Below are 21341 nucleotides of genomic sequence, written 5' to 3' on the forward strand. Positions count from 1 at the left end.
CACCTTTCCTGACTTTAAACCAATCAGTATCCCCTTGTTCTGTCCGAAACTGTAGGTTCACAGAATCTCATGAAGCATATGTGGAGACACGGATGATACTGTTTGCTTAGGCTAAGACTTCACACTCAATAGATGCTCAAAAACATTTGTTGCTTAATAGAAATACTGGCATCATTGTTGCTCACTTGAATTCTTTTTTGGAATTAAATGGAAAATTAATCAGCATCAAATATCACATAGTGTCCTAATTTGGTGTTGCTTGGAAAAAATACTACTCTAACATATAATGGCACATAAAGGAATTTTATTCCTAGCCTTATCCGCTCTCCATCTGAAATGGATTGAAATGCTTTTCTATTGCAAAGTAAATTGAAAGTAGCCATAATAATAGTAACAGCAATAATAAATGTTACAATGGATTTTAGCTTACACAGATCTTATCTCTAGTTATCCTTTAAGGATAAATTCAATTTTTAAAAGCTTACTTATGATGTTTTATATTTAAAAACACATTCATAACATATTTTTACACGAATAGCTCATACCTTCTAAGTTTGCCGGATGCTTCCTCCCCCCTTGAGGTATTTTCATAAGTGCCTCTATGCCAATTTATTTTTAAATGTTGCTGGGAAAAAAAAAAAAAAAAATTAGCATAGTGCCCTCATGAAAATACCTCAAGGAAGGAGGGAGAGGTTGGCAAACAAACATAGAAGATGCTCATTATTTGCTTAAAAATATGGTATACATATGTGTGTGTGTATATATGAAATTGGAACCCTGGTGGTGCAGTGGCTAAGAGCTCAGCTGCTAAGCAAAAGGTTGGCAGTTTGAATCCACCAGCCGCTCCTTGGGAACCCTATGGAGCAGTTCTGCTCTGTCCTATAGGGTCGCTATGAGTCAGAATTGGCTCAACAACAATGGATTTGGTTTTGGGGGGTTTTTATATATGAATATGTATATATGCGAGTATATATTCAATCAATCCTACACCGAAACATCAGGAATTTTCTAATTCCAAATAAAAGGAGAATTTTCTGAGTGGTAGACCTACTAAACCACGGCAGAAGTGATATAACTGAAGTATCATTCTCGGTCCCCAAAATTTTGAAATTAATTGTAGAAAGACAAAAAGTCATAATATCAATTGTGCCAGATGAATAGTAATGTTGATTTTCATAAATACCTATAAGCTAAGACTAAGTGGAATATATAGTGAATACTGCACTAAGTATGGATTACACCTCAAAATAAAACAAAAATCCTCACAACTGCACCAGTAAGCAACATCATGATAAAAGGAGAAAATACTGAAGTTGTCCAGGATTTCATTTTCCTTGGATCCACAATCAGCATCCATGGAGGCAGCCAAGAAGTTAAGCAATGTATTGCAATTGGGCAAATCTGCTGCAAAAAAAAAATTTGAAATGTTAAAAAGCAAAGATGTCATTTTGAGGACTAAGCTGCGCCTGACCCATGCCATAGCATTTTCAGTTGTCTCATATGCATGCAAAAGCTGGACAATGAAAAAGCAAGACCAAAGAAGGATTGATGCCTTTGAATTATGGTGTTGGTGAAGAGTATTGAATATACCATAGACTGCCAGAAGCATGAACAAATTTGTCTTGGAAGAAGTACAGCCAGAATGCTCCATAGAATCGAGGACGGCAAGATTTGGTCTTACGTACTTTGCACATGTTATCAGGAGGGACCAGTCCCTGGAGAAGAACATCACACTAGGTAAAGTAGAGGGTCAGTGAAAAAGAGGAAGACACTCAACGACATGGATTGACACAGTGGCTGCAACAACGGACTCAGCCATGGCAAAGATGGTAAGGATGGCAGAAGACAGGGCAATCTTTCCTTCTGTTATAAATGGGGTTGCTGTGAGTCGGAACTGACTTGGCTGCACCTAATAACAAGAAAAACATAGTGAATAATGTACTCTCTGTTGCTTATGAAAGTATATTAGAAGTTCATAAAGATAACATGAAGATAGTTTACATCCTTAGGACAATTATCTTCAAAGGACAAAAAGTCATGGTTTGGGGTATTTTGAAGTACAAGCTAAGATATCATGGCCCCCAGGGCTATTTAAGTAAAAGTTATTACCAATCATTTAAAATCATTCATTCATCCATAGCCTTCACATTTAAGTATCTGTTTGGATGTGAAGTTTTTTAAAGCACTTTTCGTTTTTGCTTTATTTTTATAAAAATTGCTGTAGTTGACTCAAGAGTCACATTTGGTTCTAAAAGTACATTTCTGTACTTTTAAATTGTGGTAGTCGGCAATATCACAAAAAGCATATTAAAGTAAATTATGGCCTGAGAAGCATTACTGAACTTGTCTCAGCTTCTGCCCCTTCAGCTGTGTATGGATTCTCTCCCAAGACTTCGATCTGTGATCGAATCAGCCCCACTCCTGGTGACCCCACGCACAACAGGAGGAAACTGCCCAGTCTTGTGCCATCCCCATCATCGGTTGCAGATGGGATCATTGTGATCCACAGAGTTTTCATTGGCTAATTTTGGGAAGCACGCCCTGCTGGCACAGTGGTTGAGAGCTCGACCAAAAGGTCAGCAGTTCGAATCCACCAGCTGCTCCTTGGGAAACCCTCTGGGGCAGTTCTACTCTGTCCCATAGGGTCACTATGAGTCAGAATTGACTTGACAGCAATGGGTAATTTTTGGAAGTAGACCAGCAGGCCTTTCTTCCTAGTCTGTCTTAGTCCGCAGGCGCCACTGAAAGCTGCTCGGCATCATAGCCAACAACTAGCCTCCGCTGACGGTGGGTGGTGGCTACCTCTGAGGTGCACTGACCAGGAACAAACCGGGTCTCCTGCGTGGGAGGCGAGAACCCCACCTCTGAACCACCACCGCCCCCATCTCCCGAGATCAGTGGAGGGTAAAATGAGGCAATGCAAGGAAAGTGCTTACTCCCTGTAGTGTCTGCCACACGGTCGTTGCACAGATGGTACCCTTCCCCTTACTCTTCTCTCTAAAACTGCAGAGGTGTTGATTTTGTGAGCCCGTTCAATATACACCTACACGTTGGCAATGAATTAAAAGTAACCGAGTTAAAGGATTTCGCCACATTTCTCCGCAGATTCCACCGAGACGTATCCCCAGCATACGCAGTCCCTGGACGGCACCACGAGCAGCTCCATCCCGCTGTACAGATCCTCCGAGGAGGAGAAGAGAGTGACGGTCATCAAAGCCCCCCACTACCCAGGGATCGGGCCTGTGGATGAATCCGGAATCCCCACAGCAATTAGGACGGTAGGGACACCAGCGTGCGTCACTCGGGCAACGGCGTCACTAGGGTTGTTGTCACCCAGTGCAGTAACTCATGGTGTTACCCCCCCACATGCTAATTACCTCAATATTGTGGCTAAAACACCAGAAAATTTGACAAAATCAGCAACTATTTAAAAACACCGGCAGCAGTGAAAACAGCAGGCCTTCTTATGGCACGTGCAGACGAAACACATCATTGTAATTGAGTGATGATGACAGCTCTGACCAGGGCGCACCAGAAGGTTCAAAAAGTAAATCTGCATTGCATTTTAGCCTTGTAGATGTATTGATGGTTAAAAGCTACGGCTGCTAACCAAAAGGTTGGCAGTTCGAGTTCACCACCAGGTGCTCCTTGGAAGCCCTATGCAGCAGTTCTACTCTGTCCTGTAGGGTCTCTATGAGCCAGAATCGACTCCATGGCAATGGGTTAAGCTGGGCTTATGAAAAATGTTTTTGTTGTTATAACTAACTACAGGGGTATTTATATTAAAGAATAATAAATTTCTGCTGAAACACTGCGCAGAAACTTTATAGACAGTCACTTTGGTGTCACTCCGTCTGACAGTGTCACTCAGTGCAGCCCACATCCCCTGCTCCTCCTTAATGACGCCACAGGCTCTGGGGGGTGCACAGAGGGTACAAAGGCTGCATTGTCAATGGCTTTGTGCATTCCTAAGGTCTTATGTAATGAGGGTCGGGCCCTGCGCCATCTGAGTTCTCATGAATATCATGCTGTGTGTGGTGGAGAAGGAGAACCGTCGGCTGAAAATAATTGCATATTTAAATGACAGTCTCAGTTCTTCCATTTTAATTAAAAGTCATCCAAATTGCAATTTTGTTTAAATGATAAAACTATGCTTTTTACCATTTAACACTACCAAGGAGTGTTAGGGCAATAGAGAGAAAAGAGAAGGAGCATGTGGACTCTGTGGCTGGACTGAGTTCTCACAGGCATTGCAAAAAAGCCAGGGATTTGTTTCCTGAAATGGGTGTGCGTTAGCGCCGGAGCTTGGAAGGTGAGATGACAGGGGTGTAGGGAGTGAATGTCACTGAAGGGAAAAAGCTGTCAGAGGAAAAACACACGTTTTCGTGTCCCTTGTCAGCTGTGCCCGCTGAGAGCTGTCCAGGGATGATAAGCGAAAGTGTTTGGATTTTTTTCTTTTCTTTTTTTTTTTTTTTTTTTGAGTCTTTAAACCCTGCCAAAGCAGTGCTGTGTGTGTCAGGGCAGCCCCTTCTGGCAAACTGCAGCACTAGCTAAGACGCCTGTTGAGAGCTGGGCAGGCAGCTGCTCGCTGACCAGGTCCACTCGGACAGAAGGTCTGTACAGCTGGCGAGGAGGACAACTGTGAAAAGCAGGATGAGAGCAGCAACACCTCTGCAGGTGAAACTGGGGGAGGGCAAGGACAGAGCTCTGGCTGAGACACTTGTCCCGGGACAACGCCAGCGTAAAGGGCTGAGGAGCTGACAAGAGCTGCCTCCCTGGAATGCGGACCTGGGGAGCAGAAGCGAGTAAGGGCGAGAGGAAAAGGACAGGAAAGAGATATTTAAAAAAAAAACAGTAGTAAAATTGGAAAGACTCAAAAAGAACTCGAGACAAAATGCGGGAGTTTTCTTCTCCTTTTCCTGAACTTGCATTTGTTATTTGGGATCACGGGCTCTGTATATAGAGGGAAGAGTTAACAATTGCTTGTCTCAGGCATCTGTGTTAGAATTAGAAGCCAAAGAGTAAGTCCATGTAGCAATCGCTGGGGCTTTAGGATATTGAGATTGTGGGAACATGTCAGAGTGACTAACTGTGAAGTCCTAAAAATCTACGATATCACATTGAAATGACGGAAAAAGCTCAGGAGTTGTGACTAAATATTTCTAGTTTGTGAAGATTTTATGTTTCTGGTAATGGTGTTTATCATTTGTTTCCTTTTTAAGACTTCTGACTCCACAAATTGTGTTTCATTGTTTTTGTTTTTCCTGATAATGTAGGGATACAATCTCAGAGAGGTATAGTATGATTGGTTTTATCTAGTGACACTTGAGTGTAGCGGATACACAGATTAAGAGATCCTTAATTGTATTTTTAATTGTATGTACTTATAGATTCAGTCTGAAAGGGTTTTACCCAAGACCTTTGGGTGTCTTTTTAAGTCAATGAAAGATATTTAAAACTGGACATGTAAACATGGTCCATTTTTTCATCCTGAAGACACGATTTTCTTAAATAGAAAGATCTTCTTTCTTAGTTTCTTAAAAGGAAAGCTAAGATATTGTAGATGGCTGATGAAAATGAAGTAATATTAAAATTTTTGTATAGCTTATTTATCTACTGGCAAATCAAAAGCTTGGTTAGATGTGCATAACCACACACAAACAGTAAACTTAATTCCAGTTTCTTTTTTATGAAGTAGAAAATGAAATATAAGCAACTGGAAGTTCTTTATAAGGAGCCATAATTTTTATGCACGTGATTTTTATGTAATTTTTGTGCACTTACTTAGACATTTAAAACTTTACAAAGAAGGCACGAGTCTGCAAAGGCTCTTATTCACGTTTACCGTTCTTCAGCCCTGCAGAGCACATCCAAGTATAGCTGTGTTTATAAATGTTGCGTCAGGCGTCTCTGAGCCACAGCAGGCTAAGAATCTCCAAGGTTGTTTTTCTTTCTCATCTGTGATCATCAGACTCCCGGTTGGTTCACATTCGCTGTCTGTCCAGTGTGCTCGCCGTCAAGGGCACTGCTGTCTCAATATACCACATTACTGCCTCGTTGAGACAACCAGCAGGCACCAAGGACACAGAAATATGCAAAGTAACCCAGAAATTCTAGGAAGCCCAGAGTCAACAAACAGCACATTTGAGTTATTTTAACAAAGGGAAGCAGCTTCCCAGACTTCGCTCTCTCAGGTGACCTGGGATGTCTGTCTAGCCTTTTACTGCCGTTCTCAACAACAGCAAAAATCACCAGGGTGCAGGTCCCTTGAGATTACGTAATTTCAGGCCAGCTAGTTAAGTGAAATACAAGATTCTTTTCTGCTTGTGCAAATATAACAGTTGTTTGAGAATTTTCAAAGCTAGAAAGGGGGCAAAAGCAGAAGAGAGGAACTCTACGAGTCTGTAGAAAATGTGTGTCTTTTTCCTTGTTGAAAGTCTCTGCTTGTTACATCCATGACAGGTCTGAGGCTTTGCAAACTCTGGGAAAGTAAAAATTCAGATATATACAGTCAAGCTTGCAGAAAACAGCTGAATAGTGAGTCACCAGTAGGAATTGTCCATCCAAAATAATTTTGAAAGATACATGCACAAGTGAAATTCCTCAAATTCAAGTAGACTTCTATTTTCTGAATCTCTGTATTAGGCGTAACCATCTGGGTTAAAAAAGGAGCTTTTAATGCTCAGAGGACTTCTTTTAGAAAGGGACATAGAGTTTTAGTTTTCCCTTGGGCCAGTTTCACGTTCCCTTTGCCAAGGGGCTGGGCATTTCCTGGCATCTCTGTACTCACCATATAAAGCCAGCAGATGGACCAACTCTAAGATCCTGCCTGATATTTGCCCTCCAGCAAGTTGGGAAAAAAATCCTGTCTGTCAAGATACATTGCCATATACAGTGGTATAATTTACAGTGGTTTTTAATTTACTTATTAGGCTTCCTTGTTGCTATTGGCTGAGTCCAGGTATGGTTGGAAGACATTTTTGCACAGAGTTAAGTCTTATGTTCTGTTGCTTAATACTATGAAGGCAATAAAACTTAATGAAAGAGAAACAGATCTTCTAAGAAAATACCTGTAAATGCCCCTTAAAGATACGTGGCCTGCTACTTTGTTGGAGCCAGCAAGTAATAGCTAGACTCTGCTTTGTCACTGCGCGGCTTCCATCGGCTCCTACCACCTGACTACATAAAAACTCAGTGAATATTTCAACCCCCTCAGCTCTTCCACTGTAGAAAGAGCCCAGAATGAATGAAGAGATGAATCCCCGCAAAGCCAGGTTGCCCTTAATGTTAAGCTACATTTGTGGAGATTGTAAAAAATCATATGTTCTTAGAGACCCAAGTAAGTTTAGCTACAGCACAAAACCGTCATTTTTCAGATGGAACATGTAATGACCACATTCTGAAAGAAAAATCAGGATATAAAATCTAAACTGAAGCTCAGTCTAACAAGTACAAGGATGTTTTTGTGGCAGTCCTAGGAGAATATTTTAAATCAAGAAGACTGTCTTGGGAAATCTGGAATATTTAGTTACTGTACACAGAGTCATCAAGTTTCTTGTCCCGGTAGCTTTTGGAAGAGTTAAGGTAAAGGCCTTGCCTGGCAATAAAAGCACATGTCTGTAACTCACAGGTATGCAGTAAGGCGGGTTTCATCTGATAACCTAGATTTGTGTGTTATTCTATAGATACTGTGGTTCCCTACTGTTGTATTAAAATGGGCATCTATTATATCCCAGGCACACTGTTCTAGGCTCTCTTGTATACCTTATCTCATTCAATTTCCACGGCACTGCAAGAAGTAGGTATAATTATTTTATTTTATGGAGAAAAACACTGAGGCTCAAAAAGACTGTTAACTTGTCCAGATTCATATTGCTAAGAAGTATTAGGCAGTAAATAAAAAACAAAGATTTGAATCTAGGTTGGCCTGACATTAAGTTCATGATTTTCCAACACAGTTTATTGTTTCTATTGTCAAAAGCCTGGGTGCGTAGGGGAGTTATAAGTTCAAGGGACTTACAATTTAACAAGGCACTTTGGGAGCCCAGGTGATGCAGTGGTTAAGAGCTTAGCTACTTACCAAAAGGTTGGCAGTTCAAATCCACCAGCTGCTCCTTGGAAACCTATGGAACAGTTGTACTCTGTCCTGTAGGGTTGCTATGAGTCAGAATTGACTCAATGGCAATGGGATCACCTTCCATGTTTTAGCAACTTTAACTAGTAAATATTAAATTTATTTCTCTAAGTCTAAGCAGATCAGAATACAGTTTGAGTCAAAAATATTTACTAGTAAATTCTAAAAATAATGCCTTGAACAGAACATTCAATAAAAAGCTTTCAAAGATAATGATAATTATCACCAAAAGGAGTTAAGAAAACTCCTTACAATTATAACTTCTGTTCAGAGAATTTTATATTCAGTGAATTTTATATAAATAAGCCTGTGGAAATATCAGCCATTTCATGCTGGGTGCAATTATGTTTTGAAAAACAAACAAACCAGGGCACCTGATAGTCCAACTCATTGTAACCACGAGCAATGGTAATGCGTTTACCAGCTGCTTCTGTACCTGGATAAAGTGCCGATATTGTCATTGTGTAGTGGTAAAGTGTCAGAAACTTTTCCCAAGGAACAGAAATCTACTATTAGGAAAGATAAAATACACAGAGAAGAATGCTGGTGAGCGATGTTAGGCTGGAGACCGGGTTTGTGATATGGGCCCACTCTCTCTCTCTCGCAGACGGTTGACAGACCCAAGGACTGGTACAAGACAATGTTCAAGCAAATCCACATGGTGCACAAGGCTGGTACGTGTGGTCTTCCGGTTTCTGGTCGGGCCTTGTGGGCTGAAGGATCGGTTCTCCCCTTTTGGGTAGTTTTTGTTCACACAGAATGTTAAGACCCTAGCAAACATTGTCTCCCCTCTTCTTTTCAACGTCCTCCTTGTTCCCCTTACGTCACCCCTTAAGTCAGCAACACCTGTGCCCCACATCACCCCTGAGCTGCCAAGAAGCCTCTTCAAGGTGCCCCTTGGAGAAATCCCAGGTGCCCTGGTCTTACCCCCGGTCCTTCCATATCCGCAGTCTAAACCTGTGTGTTGTCTCCTTGAACAGGCTCGTTATCCCTCTGTCCTCGTGAGTCTTCCCCTTATTAGGAGAGTGAGGATAGGTGGGGCTAGCAGCACTTGCCCAGCACCCCGACAAGAGGTCTTTAAAGTACTTACCGAAGGAAATGTAAGGCCCCCAAGGTGGCACAAACAGTTTGAACCGGACTGCTAACCTAAAGGTTGCCTGTTCAAACACACCCAGTGGCACCATGAAAGAAAAGGCCTGGCGATCTGCTTCTTAAAAATTACAGCCAAGAAAACCCTATGGAGCAGTTCTACTCTGTTACATATGGGGTTGCCATGAGTCAGAATCAGCTCGATTGGCAAGTAACAACAACAAAGGAAATGCACGATCCAGAAGAGAAGGCCACCAGGGAAGGACATTGTACACGGTGAAGAGGGCAGCAAGGCAAGTGTGGAACAGACCAGAGGGTCCGGCTGGACAAACCCAGAAAAAAGCAGTATTTGAAAATAAGTGTATGGTACCAATGAGGAAATGCGCTGGTTTTCTAACAGATTTTTGCTGTTTCTCTGAAGTTCTACTGTCTTGTGACAGGACCTATATCTCCATAATATTTCTGTTTCCTTTTCTAGATGATGACACAGACATGTATAATACTCCTTACACGTACAACGCAGGTAGGATGGGTTTCCTTGCTGGCGATGAATATTTTCCACTCTGCAACATTTGAGAGAGCTGGACAGGCACTTTGTGGCCGCTCCATTTGAGCACATGTTTTCTGTTTATGTGATTCAGAGGAGCCTAACAAAAGGATTGATCTTTTCTCATGGAAATGAGAACTAATGCTGTTTAATCTCAGGCAGGAGGGAACCCACAGTAACCGGCCACAAAACCAGATAAAGATCTTCTTTTATTAGCAAAGAGGGAGGGATTACCATTGCGTAAGATCTTTCAGATACATGTCTCAAAAAACAAATCAAGCAAAGTGTTGTGGGACCTTATCCATGCTTTTGCTCCAAAATGCTCCCGTTCATTGAAAGAGAGGGAAAAAAAATCTCACTTTACAGGGGCCGTTTACTGAGTCAGAGCTGCCAGTGGTCGTAATGGGATGGCTTTGACTATGGGCATTTCCACTTGAATTTGAGTATGCTAGCATGTTATGAAGTGGTCTGCAGGCTGGTGGACAGAGGCGACCCCTAAAAAATTTTCCCTCATGTGGCTTTCTCCAGAATGTGGCATCAGGGAATCCCACGGTCCCCAGCTCAAGCCTGTAGCACTGTTGATTTTTCCCTTTCACTGGAGCAGACCCCAGGCTCCGACTGCTGCTCTCTGCTCTTTACCTGTCTTGTCTGCTCAGCTGTGACCTCACTTAGGGGTCCCCTTGCCACTCTGGCCTGGAACTGCATGAGATTCTCCCTTCCTTGAGGCCTGAAGACCAGCCCTCAGGCCCTTTGCTCTTAGGGATTTTGCCACTTATCTCCAAAGAAAAGAAACAAATACAACAGGCTTAGCAAGCTGCAAGACCCCTGGCTGTAGGGCCTGGCTCCCCGGGAGGATAGCAGGAGCCCACTGAGATGTTTCCTTCAACTGTTATTCCTGGGGAGGGCACCATGGTTAACAGTTGGCTGTTAGAATCCATCAAGAGTCAAGCCTCAGAAGAAGGGCCTGGCAGTCTACTTCTGAAAGATTGCAGCCACTGAAAACCCTATGGAGTGCAATCCTACTCTGAAACACATGGAGTCGCCACGAGATGGGATTGACTCGGTGGCAACTGGTTTGGTTTGTGGTTTTTACTGTTCCTGGGGATAGATACACCAACCCACTTCCTTTACTTAGCTCTGAAGTTAAAGTCCAGCTGTGGGAAGGAGGCAAAACAGTAAGTGCTGACTTTCCCTCTTGCTCTTTGACATGGAAATTTGCATGGACCTTCAGGAGGAACTAGCCCATAAGAGAGAAGTCACAGGCAATCAACAGTTTTTGTAATTTTTTTAATGTTCAAACTTGTATTACGTAAGTTAGTAAATTAGACAGTAGTTACGTATTACCTTGCACAGCCTTTCAGAGATAGGTTAGTCTCATCATTTAATCAACAGACAAAGCAGCTGCAACCAGTCTTCACTTCCCAACCTCCCACCTGCTCTGTGTCTTGCTCTTTCCTGCGCTTTTTCCTATTCCATCCCTGCTACCTTCTTCCCCAAACCCCCAGCTAACCCTTCAGGGCCGACTGGTTCCGTGACACCTTTTCCGATCAATCCAGCATCTTCTCACATCCTTGAGTTCTTACCGTGTGTGTTCCTCATTTGGCCTCTATCATATACCCCCAGTTATTTGACTCATCCCTCTATGTGTGGCTCACTCCCCAGGTGCACTACAAGCTTGCTGAGGTTTACCTTTCTTGTGCCCTGCACAGCACCACGTACATGTACCTTCAGTATTCTGTTTGATTGTAATTAACTTGTCAATTGTCACTTGTAAATCATAGCTTTTAAAGTATTGGAAGATACTTGGAAATGGTGCTGTTAAGTGATTCTAGTGTCGTTCTTAGACCTTAACTATGTTATTAGTTTATATTAGAAAGGAGAAAATTTGCTGAGTACCTGTAAATCTATGCCTAACAGCAGTCTAAATTATAACTAATTCCGAGTAATTAATGAAAGTTTATTGTAATCAGCGCCCATGTATAGAATGACTTAAGAATGATAACGTCATAATTATTAATTAAAAATATACAGTCCAATATATGCATTGTGAATATGCTTATTGATAATTACTTTGGTAAAGTCATTGGGTATTTACGGGAGGTACATGTATTTAACGCACTTTTAAAATGCTGTTTCCTACTGGGTTTGTTTATTTTTCCATGACAGGCCTGTACAACCCACCGTACAGCACTCAGTCACACCCTGCGGCAAAGACCCAGACCTACAGGCCTCTCTCCAAGAGCCACTCGGACAATGGCACCAACACCTTCAAGGACGCGTCCTCCCCCTTGCCTCCCCCTGTTCCACCTCCAGTCCCACCACTTCGACCAAGAGATCGGTCTTCAACAGAAAAGTAAGGCATTTCCCCTTCAGTGGCCTATATAGAGATTAGAATAAAAATAAGGCCACCTGGCATTCGGTGGCAGAAACAAAGCTTACCTGACAGAGACAACATGTGTGTGATGTTATCAGTGACTACGTGCACCATGTTGACCTCCTCTGTTGAGATGCTGGCAAACATTTTCATAATCTCCGTCCATAATGTTACTAGAGTGAACAAAGAGGTAACATGGGCACAATCTCTATTTTTTGATCAATAAATGCATTTAAGAAATCAAATACATAGAAATAATTGACATGTACTTCTTTTAATATACCTGGGTGGTACAAACAGCTAACATGCTCAGCTGCTAACCGAAAGGTTGACAGTTCAGATCCACCCAGAGGTGTCTTGAAAGACAGGCCTAGCGATCTACTCTGAAAAATCACCCACTAAAAACCCTGTGGGACACAGTTTTGCTCTGACACGCACGGGGTCACCATGAGTCAACACAACTGGTTTTATTTATTTTGGTATAGCTGGTTAGAGATCATTTTGGGGTTAGAGATCATGCAATTAATTTTTGGTTTCCTCAGATTTGAAATGCTAGGTTCATTAATAATTTAAAATTTACCCTCTGGTACACAAAAATATCTTTTTGAAAGCGGGAAAGATTATTCATAAATCGTAAATAAAGCATTAGTTAATAAGTGTGTATCTGTGACCTATTTTCCACCAGCCCCTGGAGATGATACTGATACTCATTTCTCCACTGAAATATTTTTATAGAAATTGTTCACGCTAAAATAAAAATTAATAAGCATACTTCATTGTGTCACTTTTTATTAGGACCATGACTAATAATCCTACTTATAGGCGACCTCTCGTAAGAGCTCACTATGAGACAGCCGCTGGGTTGTGCACTTTTCCTGTGTTATATCACTTAATTCTGAGAAAAACCCAATGAGGTGTGTTCTATTTTTAACTGACTTTAGACAGAAAGAGACTGCAGTTTGGGAAATTGAAGCAGCTCGCTCAGCTCAGCTAGTCTGTCCAAGGCAAGATTCAAACTCAGCTCTGAAAAATCCAAAGCCCACACCACACTGGCAATGAATAAATTAGGATGTAAAACTTATAGCATTAGTACTGGTGATTGGGCATCCGTCTATCACACCCATCCCAGAGAAATTATATTCAATACCCCGATGTGCCGTTGAGAGTAACTGAATATAATATATGGTGCAGGATGCCATGAATATTGACATACATTATGTCTGAAGGAATTTTGATTTTAGTACCAATCTTTTCATGATTAATTATGTGTTTAGAAAGTCTTATGGCTTAAAATTTGAGAAATAGTTGTCTAGACACAAAACGGTACATCTGCCATAAAAAAAGAACGAAAAATGAACTGAGATGTTAATGTATCATTTTTCCTATGTGTTTAATAGAAATAAATTTCTCTATTAAATATGATAACCCCTTAGAAATCGCTAGGTGACTTATATATACATTGTCTCATGTAATCCTCAAAACAGCTCTGTAAGGAAGGAGGGACATAAATTTACTATCTGTGTTTTATAGATGAAAAACAGTTTGACTGAAAAAAGGAATTTGCTGAATTTTACCATCAATTTAGTAGAAAATCAGGACTTGCTTGCAATTCTTCGGTCTCTTGTTGTTCGTTGTTGTTGTGTGCCCCATAGGGTTTCCTGGGCTGAAATCTTTATGAGAGCAGATAGCCGGGTCTTTTCTCCCCATAGAGTGACTGGTGGATTCAAACTGCAGGGCTTTTGGTTATAGCAAAAGTTTTACTTTCTAAGTCTTTCTTTGACAGCCCCTTGGAAGATACTAATTCAAGAGAAATAGCTTATTCCAATGCAGCATACTCATGGAGATAAATGTTTGACTCTGGTTTGTCAAGGTAACTCCCAGAAGGATCTCTCGTGCTGCACAGCTTGCTCCTGCGTGCAGCAAACCAAGAGATACTTTCATACTTTTCACAGAGAAACTGTGATGCCACTTGCAAGATAAACGAGATCAAACGTGGCATACGCATTACCCCTTGTCACTTTGGATCAAGGATGCTAGGTCCCAAGTGGTGGGACAAGCTCGCAGGGTGTAACCGAGCATACTGCTGCATATTCTAAACACAAACATGCAGCTGGTGACCCAGGAGTTGACCAGTGGGCCACCCGCTGCACGTCTACAAATCCCTGATGTCAGTTTTTGAGTCGGCAGTGGGGTAGCCATCATATGAAAAAAGAGGGAAATAGAATATGAAATGGCTTTCTTAAAATCGTTTACCTAAAACAAAACATAAATGTGGTACCATTTACTGATTAACTTGTTATCCTGAGAGAGTGTTAGGTTATACTAAAACCGACTTTGAACACAGTGAGTGGTTTTACACAACTGCTTTAAGCTAAGAGATAATATCAGTGTGTGTCTTGTTGTATTCCTAGGCACGACTGGGACCCTCCAGACAGAAAGGTGGACACAAGGAAGTTTCGTTCTGAGCCAAGGAGTATTTTTGAATACGAACCGGGGAAGTCATCAATTCTCCAACATGAAAGACCGGTAAGTACTTGTCACTTAAACAGCGTGCCAGTTCTCCAGTCTTCCTGGGTTCCCAAATAAACCTGAATTTCATATTGTTTAGCAATTTTTTGTCACAATGGTAACAAATTTGGCATTATTTACAAGTCCTCTATTTATTTTATATCATGATTTGAGCATCTTGTCTCAGACCTGAAAGATGCACTTTGTAATATTGTCCCTAACTTGCATGTACCTATGACCATGCTTAAATGTGACCATGAGTTTAATTTAAAATAACAATAATAATTCAACACTGAACAGCTATTTTACATTTCTCTGTATAAAATAATTTTCTGTATACATGGACCTAGGCAGTTCCAGCCCTTGGTTTACATATTGGTCTCTTAATATTTCTTTGAGTTAAGGGAAAATTTTCCAATTGCCTTTTTATAACAAGTTGTTTTAATTGATTTTTATTAAATCCCTCTCAGGTTACCAAGCCTCAAGCATCCTGATTGATTGTCAATCTAATGGATCAAGATTATATTTAACTTTGCAATATTTTTATTCCAATTATTAGTTTAATTATATGCAAACAAAAAGACACATAAACTTGGGGGGGTCACTTGCTTCTTCAAAGTGCAATTTAACAAATAGGTCCTTCCTTGGCCCTCTTTGATCTTTATTCCCCCCGCTCTTCTTTCTGTGCCTTTACTTCTCCTCCTACATCAGCGGCTCACAGTCTCTTTGAGACTCTATGGTTCCTCTGCACCTCCATCAAACCTTGCTTCTAGAAAAGAAATTGGTGCCATTTGCTTTTTACACCCATCCTGGCTTTAAAAGAATTGTAGATGTCAGTGAACAGGAAAAAGAGAGTTTTCTTTGTGAGCTCATTCAAGAGTATCCAAGAAATGACATATAACACAAGTTCCACCTTGAAATATGATTTGGAAACCCTTGCCTCACCACACCCAACGTGAATGTCCTTGACTTAGCTTAGGAAGTCCTGTATTTGTGGTTGTGTTCTTGAGAAGCTTGTCCAAAAACCTTATAATCACATAATTCATACATGAGATTTATCTAAGCCTTCTTTGTCTTTCTTCAAATAACTTGTATGTTTTAGAGTAACAGGACTTCAATAGAAAAACTGAAACAAAAAAACAAGAACACACTGACTTGCAGGCTCCGTTGCAAACTCACAAGTTTATGATTGTATGTCATGATACAGAGATATTCCGAAACTTCTAGGGTGAGAATTGAGTGAACCATGATTTTGCCATTGCATAAAGTGGAAAATAGCCAAATAACTGTGCAACATTATGAATCTCAGATTTAAATGTAGTTAACAAAACTTTAGTTATTATTCTAATAATTTATGAAATGCTTAGGATCATGAACATTGTAATTGTATTGAGCACTTTTGCAGCTGTGGTGTCAGGAAACAGGATTGATTTTAGAAGCTTTCCCATCAGAATGCCTCTACTATTTCTATTATTTACTCATTCAATAAAATTTATCAAGCCAAAACTCTATGCCAGACATTATATAAGGTGCTAGTGACATAGTGGTGAACAAGACACAGCCCCTACCTCAGGAAACTTAGAATCTATCATTTAATGTAATCGCAGGGCTAGACCTTGGTGTGTGCAGTGTAGACAGCCTCCTAGAAGGTAAAATGGAGGTGCACCTAAGGGACCCTCCCTCTCTGTGTTGGTTCTAGGAAGAACAGAAAGATCTGAAGCAGGGGTGTTGTCAGGGAATTGGGTCTGGACGGGTTCTGCAGCCACAGACCAAGAAGACAAGGAGAGCGGAGTGGAAGGAACTGGGAAGGTTGGAAGGAAATGAGAGTTGATATCCTGTGGAGAAATGGGGAGGTCCAAAACTTTTTTCCCTCCTGAACAACTTTGCTGAGGTCTGGTCTTACGCAAAGACTCGATTTGAGCTAGTCATCGGCATCATTTTGCCTGGGCTCTTTTTATTACGCTGTTGTAGGTGCCATTAAGTCTATTTTCAATTCACAGCAGCCCCTTGAGACAGATACCTGTAGAACTGACCCACAGGGTTTTCTAGGCTGTAATTTTTATGGAAGCAGATCACCGGGTCTTTCACAGAGCTGCTGCGTGGGTTCGAACTGCCAAGCTTTCAGTTAATAGCTGAGCACTGAACCATTGTACCACCAGGGCTCCTTCTTATTATAATAATAGGACCGGCCTATTATTTCTTTTTATAATCAAACCTGGATTGATTATAATTGCCTCTATAAATAAGAAGAAGGGGGAAAACAAAAACCAGAGGGCTAAGTACACAATGGTTGCAGAGATTGCTGTGTATTGATAAAGTTTACGTGAGCCTCTGAGGGCCTTGAACACACAAGGCATAGAAGATGAAGAGCAGGTTTGCTGAGCAGGTGTGGTATAATGGCAAATGGACAGCATTATGGATTTAAAGGTTTCACAAATGCACTCCCACGTCTTTTCACTCCAAGACAGCTTGTGAGCATTCCTGTCCTCTGTCCATATTTTATTTTATGCTAATTATACACAATCTCTCAGTAATTCTGTGTTGCTCTTTTGAATTCCTAGGTGACATCACCATCCGCCCAATTTTCCTAGGTGCCATCTTGGATCCTCCTTCTCCCCCTACGATCTCCAAGTCCTGTCCCCTAGGAGAAACGCCGTTACCACTCTTCTCATCTGGTCCACAGTTACCTCTTGCCTGTGACAGCCAATGACAGCCTCTTCATCCATTTAGCTAATTCTCCAATCTAGTCTCCACACCATAACTAGGACAATCTTTATAAACCACCTGCCCAAAACTTTCTACTGGCTTCACTCTGCCCTTAGGGCAAAACCAAATTCCTTGACATAATTTATAAGACACCTTTGTAATCTGCCCCAAGTTGACTTCTCCAATGTCATCTCTCTTCTCATCCTTCCTGCCCCCTTCTCTCTGTTCTAGCTATACCAAGAGCTTTCAATTCCTCCTTGCTGGACCTTTGCACAGACTATTCCCTCTGCCAGGAAGAAGCTCCCTACCACCTGTCTCTTCACATGGAAAATTCCATCTTTTCCTTCAGATCTCAGCCTAGACACACTTCCCCTAGGACTTCTTTCTCAGCTCCTCAACACTAGGTTTAAAGAGCCCACTGCTGTGTGCCCATGCCACCTGCAGTTCCCCACCACAGCCCCGACCACACTATTTGCCTGTATCCCTCACGAGACTCTAAGCTCCTTGAAGGCAGGGACCATGTCTGGTACACCAGCTGTATGTACCCAGCACCTAGCACAATGCCTGGCACATAGTAGGTGTTCAGTGAATACTCGTTGACTCAATGAGTGAATGAATGAATTTGGGTTTTATCCTTGTAGTTAGTGGTTAAAGCTGGCGGGAGATCAAATCTCTGTTCTGCTGCTTTTATCTGAAGTCAGTACATTTCCAGTGACAAAATGCACAGTAGGGCTCAGACGAAGCACACAGAACAGGTCTGACACACTACTGTTTGTAACTGTAATTCACTAATTCCATGATTCCCAGGGTACACAGGGGCCAGAGGGGGCTGCACTATCTAAATAAAAGCCCCCCAGAGCCCGACAAAAAATCCCTATCTTCCTTAGGAATTGGTGGGGTATACATTTAGGTTCTTTAACAGGAAAATAAAAGTGAATGCAATTTGAAGCTCATAGATACTCATTTGACTACAAATTTGGAAGAGTTGCTCCTTGCCTAGTGTTTGATCTAGAGAAGTCCTTTGCAATCACCAGGAATGTATGCATAACTGAACTGAACCACAAGTCAGGGCCATGTTTCCACAATGCGATGTGCTTCATGAGATAGCGCCATATCTCATCTGGAATAGACTTGTTGGCCAGAGAGCAATGTTAAAGTAAGAAAGCACCTGTGTAGGGTCTCTCTGTGCTTGATTAAGTAGAAAATAACAGGAAGATGCTACCTTCCGCTCTAATAACTAAACCAGCACAGAACAATAAAAGCAGAAGGAAATAATAATCAGTGAAAACTGCGCAGAGATAACTGCAACTTAAAACCTCTGGGAACTTAAGCTTCTTTACCAATGAAGGTTGTCACTCAAAGCTTAAGCTGTAAAAATTTAGGTCTTTCATTTGATGGTTTGAGCCATAAAGACTGTCCCAAATAGGAAGACGTATAACATTTATTGTGAAATCACAGTAAGTATAAAACGTAGCTGCCAATGCCATTAAAGCTCAGAATCTAATGAGCATAAAATTTAAAGAACCATATAACATTGGCACTTTTTTTGTTGTTTGAAGCAACATATAGAAATTATAAGCCTGCATTGAGAGTACTGAGAATAGTAAAATTTCTATAGCCATAATAGCAACTAAGTGTTTTTAACTTGCAGAAAACATACAAAACTTTAAAATGGTTCACCCTCAGTAGCTTTTAAATAGGATCGAGTTTTAATTCTTCTTAAGCACTACCCCCACCCTCCATACTGAAAACAGGAAGTCAGTTGTCAGCAAAGGTTTGCTGGTTTTTAATCATGTTTCTTAAATGAGTTTCTGGGTGTTGATATTAGCGCCAAACTCAAAGGAACTTCCAAGTTACAAGCAGAAAGGGTTGAATTAGCAAGACGATTAGCGTGTATGCATGTCTGTAGACCAACCATCTGTATGTCCTCTCTGACTGTTGGGAGGCCTCTGTGTACTTTGGCAGCAGATCTGGGTCCCTACATAATACGTTTAATTGTTGTATGCCTAAAAGAACTCAATAAGGTCAACCACAGCAAAGTGAAAATTCTAGTTCTGCCACTTACAATTTCTTTATTGACCGTAAAGTCTCTGCTCAAATCTGTGCCTTTGATGACATTCCAAAGTGATAAATAATTACCAGTGGTCATTGTTTTCTATGTTTTCCATGGCCATGGATTCTAGATAATTGCCCATTGTGATACAAACTGAATATTTAATCTGCAAAGTCATAATCAATGAAAAATTGCCACTCTAAGATATGGGACAGAACGATAGCTATTCTGCTCCCTTTCCCATATTCTATCATGGAAATATATTTCTAAAATCAGGGCTGAGTGTATCCGTTTGTTATATATTTTCTTAAGGGGGAAATCAAAGTGAAGTCATAATCGCTGGTAAATATACTTGCTTAGTAAATTTGCTGCCCTCTGCTGTTCAACATGTTTTTAAACAAATTTGTTTCCTCTGAGAGAAGTTTCAGGAGCCCTGGTGGGGTAGTGGTTAAGCACTTGGCTGCTAACCAAAAGGTTGGTGGTTGGAAGGCACCAGCGACTCTGCGGGACAAAGATGTGGCAGTCTGCTTCCCTAAAGATTCCCAACAATTACAGGCTTGGAAGCCCTATGGGGCAGCTCTGCTCTGTCCTGTAGGGCCGCCATGAGTTGGAATCCACTCTACGGCAGTGAGTTTTTTTGGAACACAAGCCTCTGTGACCCCTTAGCAAACAAAACGCTGTACTTGAAAGCAGAAGTCATAAAGTCAGGAATTAATAACATCATTAAATATGTAGCATTAGAATATATGAAAATCAAAAGATCCAGGACTTAGTTTTCCTGTTGAAGAATCACTGTGCCCCTATAGACAAAACAAAATTTGCTGCAAAATCCTCTCTAATGTCAATTACCCTAAACACCAGTTCCAACAGAACCACTCCATGAAATAGTTAAATGGTGCAGCTTTTATGATCTAAATTATAATGGGGGAAAAAATTTTATTATCGAAATCTCAATTAATGCTTTTGCAACAATTGAATCAAATATAAACGTAATCAAATTTGTAAATTAAGCAGAAAATGGCAAGTTGCTTACTAGAATTCTCCTATCCATTTTGCTATATTGCTGAGATGTAAACCAAAGAAATATTGGCATAAATAAAGGAACTATCTCAAGATTCATGCAAGATTTTCCCATACATAATAGTAGGATGTCCTCTCTAATTTTTATTTATTGCACAAATAACATTACAAGTAAATCAAAATCATGTTTCAAAGAATGAAAGGAACAATCTCAATACCAGGACACGTGTGGTCTTTTACACATCTTTCCTCCTTACACTCATCCAGATACAGGCTTTGTAATACTATTGTAACTACTGTATAATTGCATGGCTATATTCTGCTTTCATCACTTAGATCCCATCATAAACACTTCCCAGGTTAACTGCAGTCTTTATAATCACTACATACTTCAGATAACTTAGACCCTTTCACTATTTAGTTATGATGTCTCCAACTTTTCTATCATTGTCTGTAGTTATCATTATAATCTTTTATTATACAATATTGAAATAAAATCACATTGCTAAAAACACTTTGGATATAAGTCATTATTAAATACAGGCCAAGAAACATCAACAGAACTATTGTAAGTGCAACAAGTCAGTAAAACACTAGGATAAGCTCACGTCAAAAGAGGGGCTTTTGTTTGAATAGGCAGTAGCTCAAACTCCCACCGTTATGAAGGTTATAGAGCGTTTCTTCCAAAGCTGAGATGTAGTTACTCAGCGGAAGTCCTTGAGTTCCCTTATTGTAAGGAGATAACACGGAAGTCCTTGGAACGCAAGTTCTTACAGCCCTCCTGGAATATGTTGGTGGAGTTGCAGTCCTGTCTTGGCCAGGGTGAATAACTCATTGGGATCAGGAGTTTGGTTTTTTCCAGACTTAAGGTACCACCATACTGTCCAGTTGCACGATGAAATTAGTGTCT

The 21341-nt window shown here is 40.9% G+C and overlaps 1 protein-coding gene across 11 annotated transcripts in view; it reads left to right on the plus strand.

The window, feature by feature from the left end:
- LOC100672723 (sorbin and SH3 domain-containing protein 2) overlaps positions 1 to 21341 on the plus strand; it is a 103083-nt gene that overhangs the window by 34720 nt on the left and 47022 nt on the right. For 6 of the 11 annotated variants that reach the window (XM_064272917.1, XM_064272921.1, XM_064272918.1 and 3 more), the window contains 5 exons: positions 3106 to 3278; positions 8742 to 8808; positions 9702 to 9746; positions 11937 to 12123; positions 14556 to 14670. In XM_064272917.1, the coding sequence (XP_064128987.1) occupies positions 3106 to 3278; positions 8742 to 8808; positions 9702 to 9746; positions 11937 to 12123; positions 14556 to 14670 (587 nt within the window). Of the gene's footprint in view, positions 1 to 3105; positions 3279 to 4551; positions 4678 to 8741; positions 8809 to 9701; positions 9747 to 11936; positions 12124 to 14555; positions 14671 to 21341 lie in introns of those variants that run through there. The other 5 variants (XM_064272924.1, XM_064272926.1, XM_010592521.3 and 2 more) reach the window with 3 other exon arrangements.

This window comes from Loxodonta africana, chromosome 19 (genome assembly GCF_030014295.1).
Source record: "Loxodonta africana isolate mLoxAfr1 chromosome 19, mLoxAfr1.hap2, whole genome shotgun sequence".
Lineage (NCBI taxonomy): Eukaryota > Metazoa > Chordata > Mammalia > Proboscidea > Elephantidae > Loxodonta > Loxodonta africana.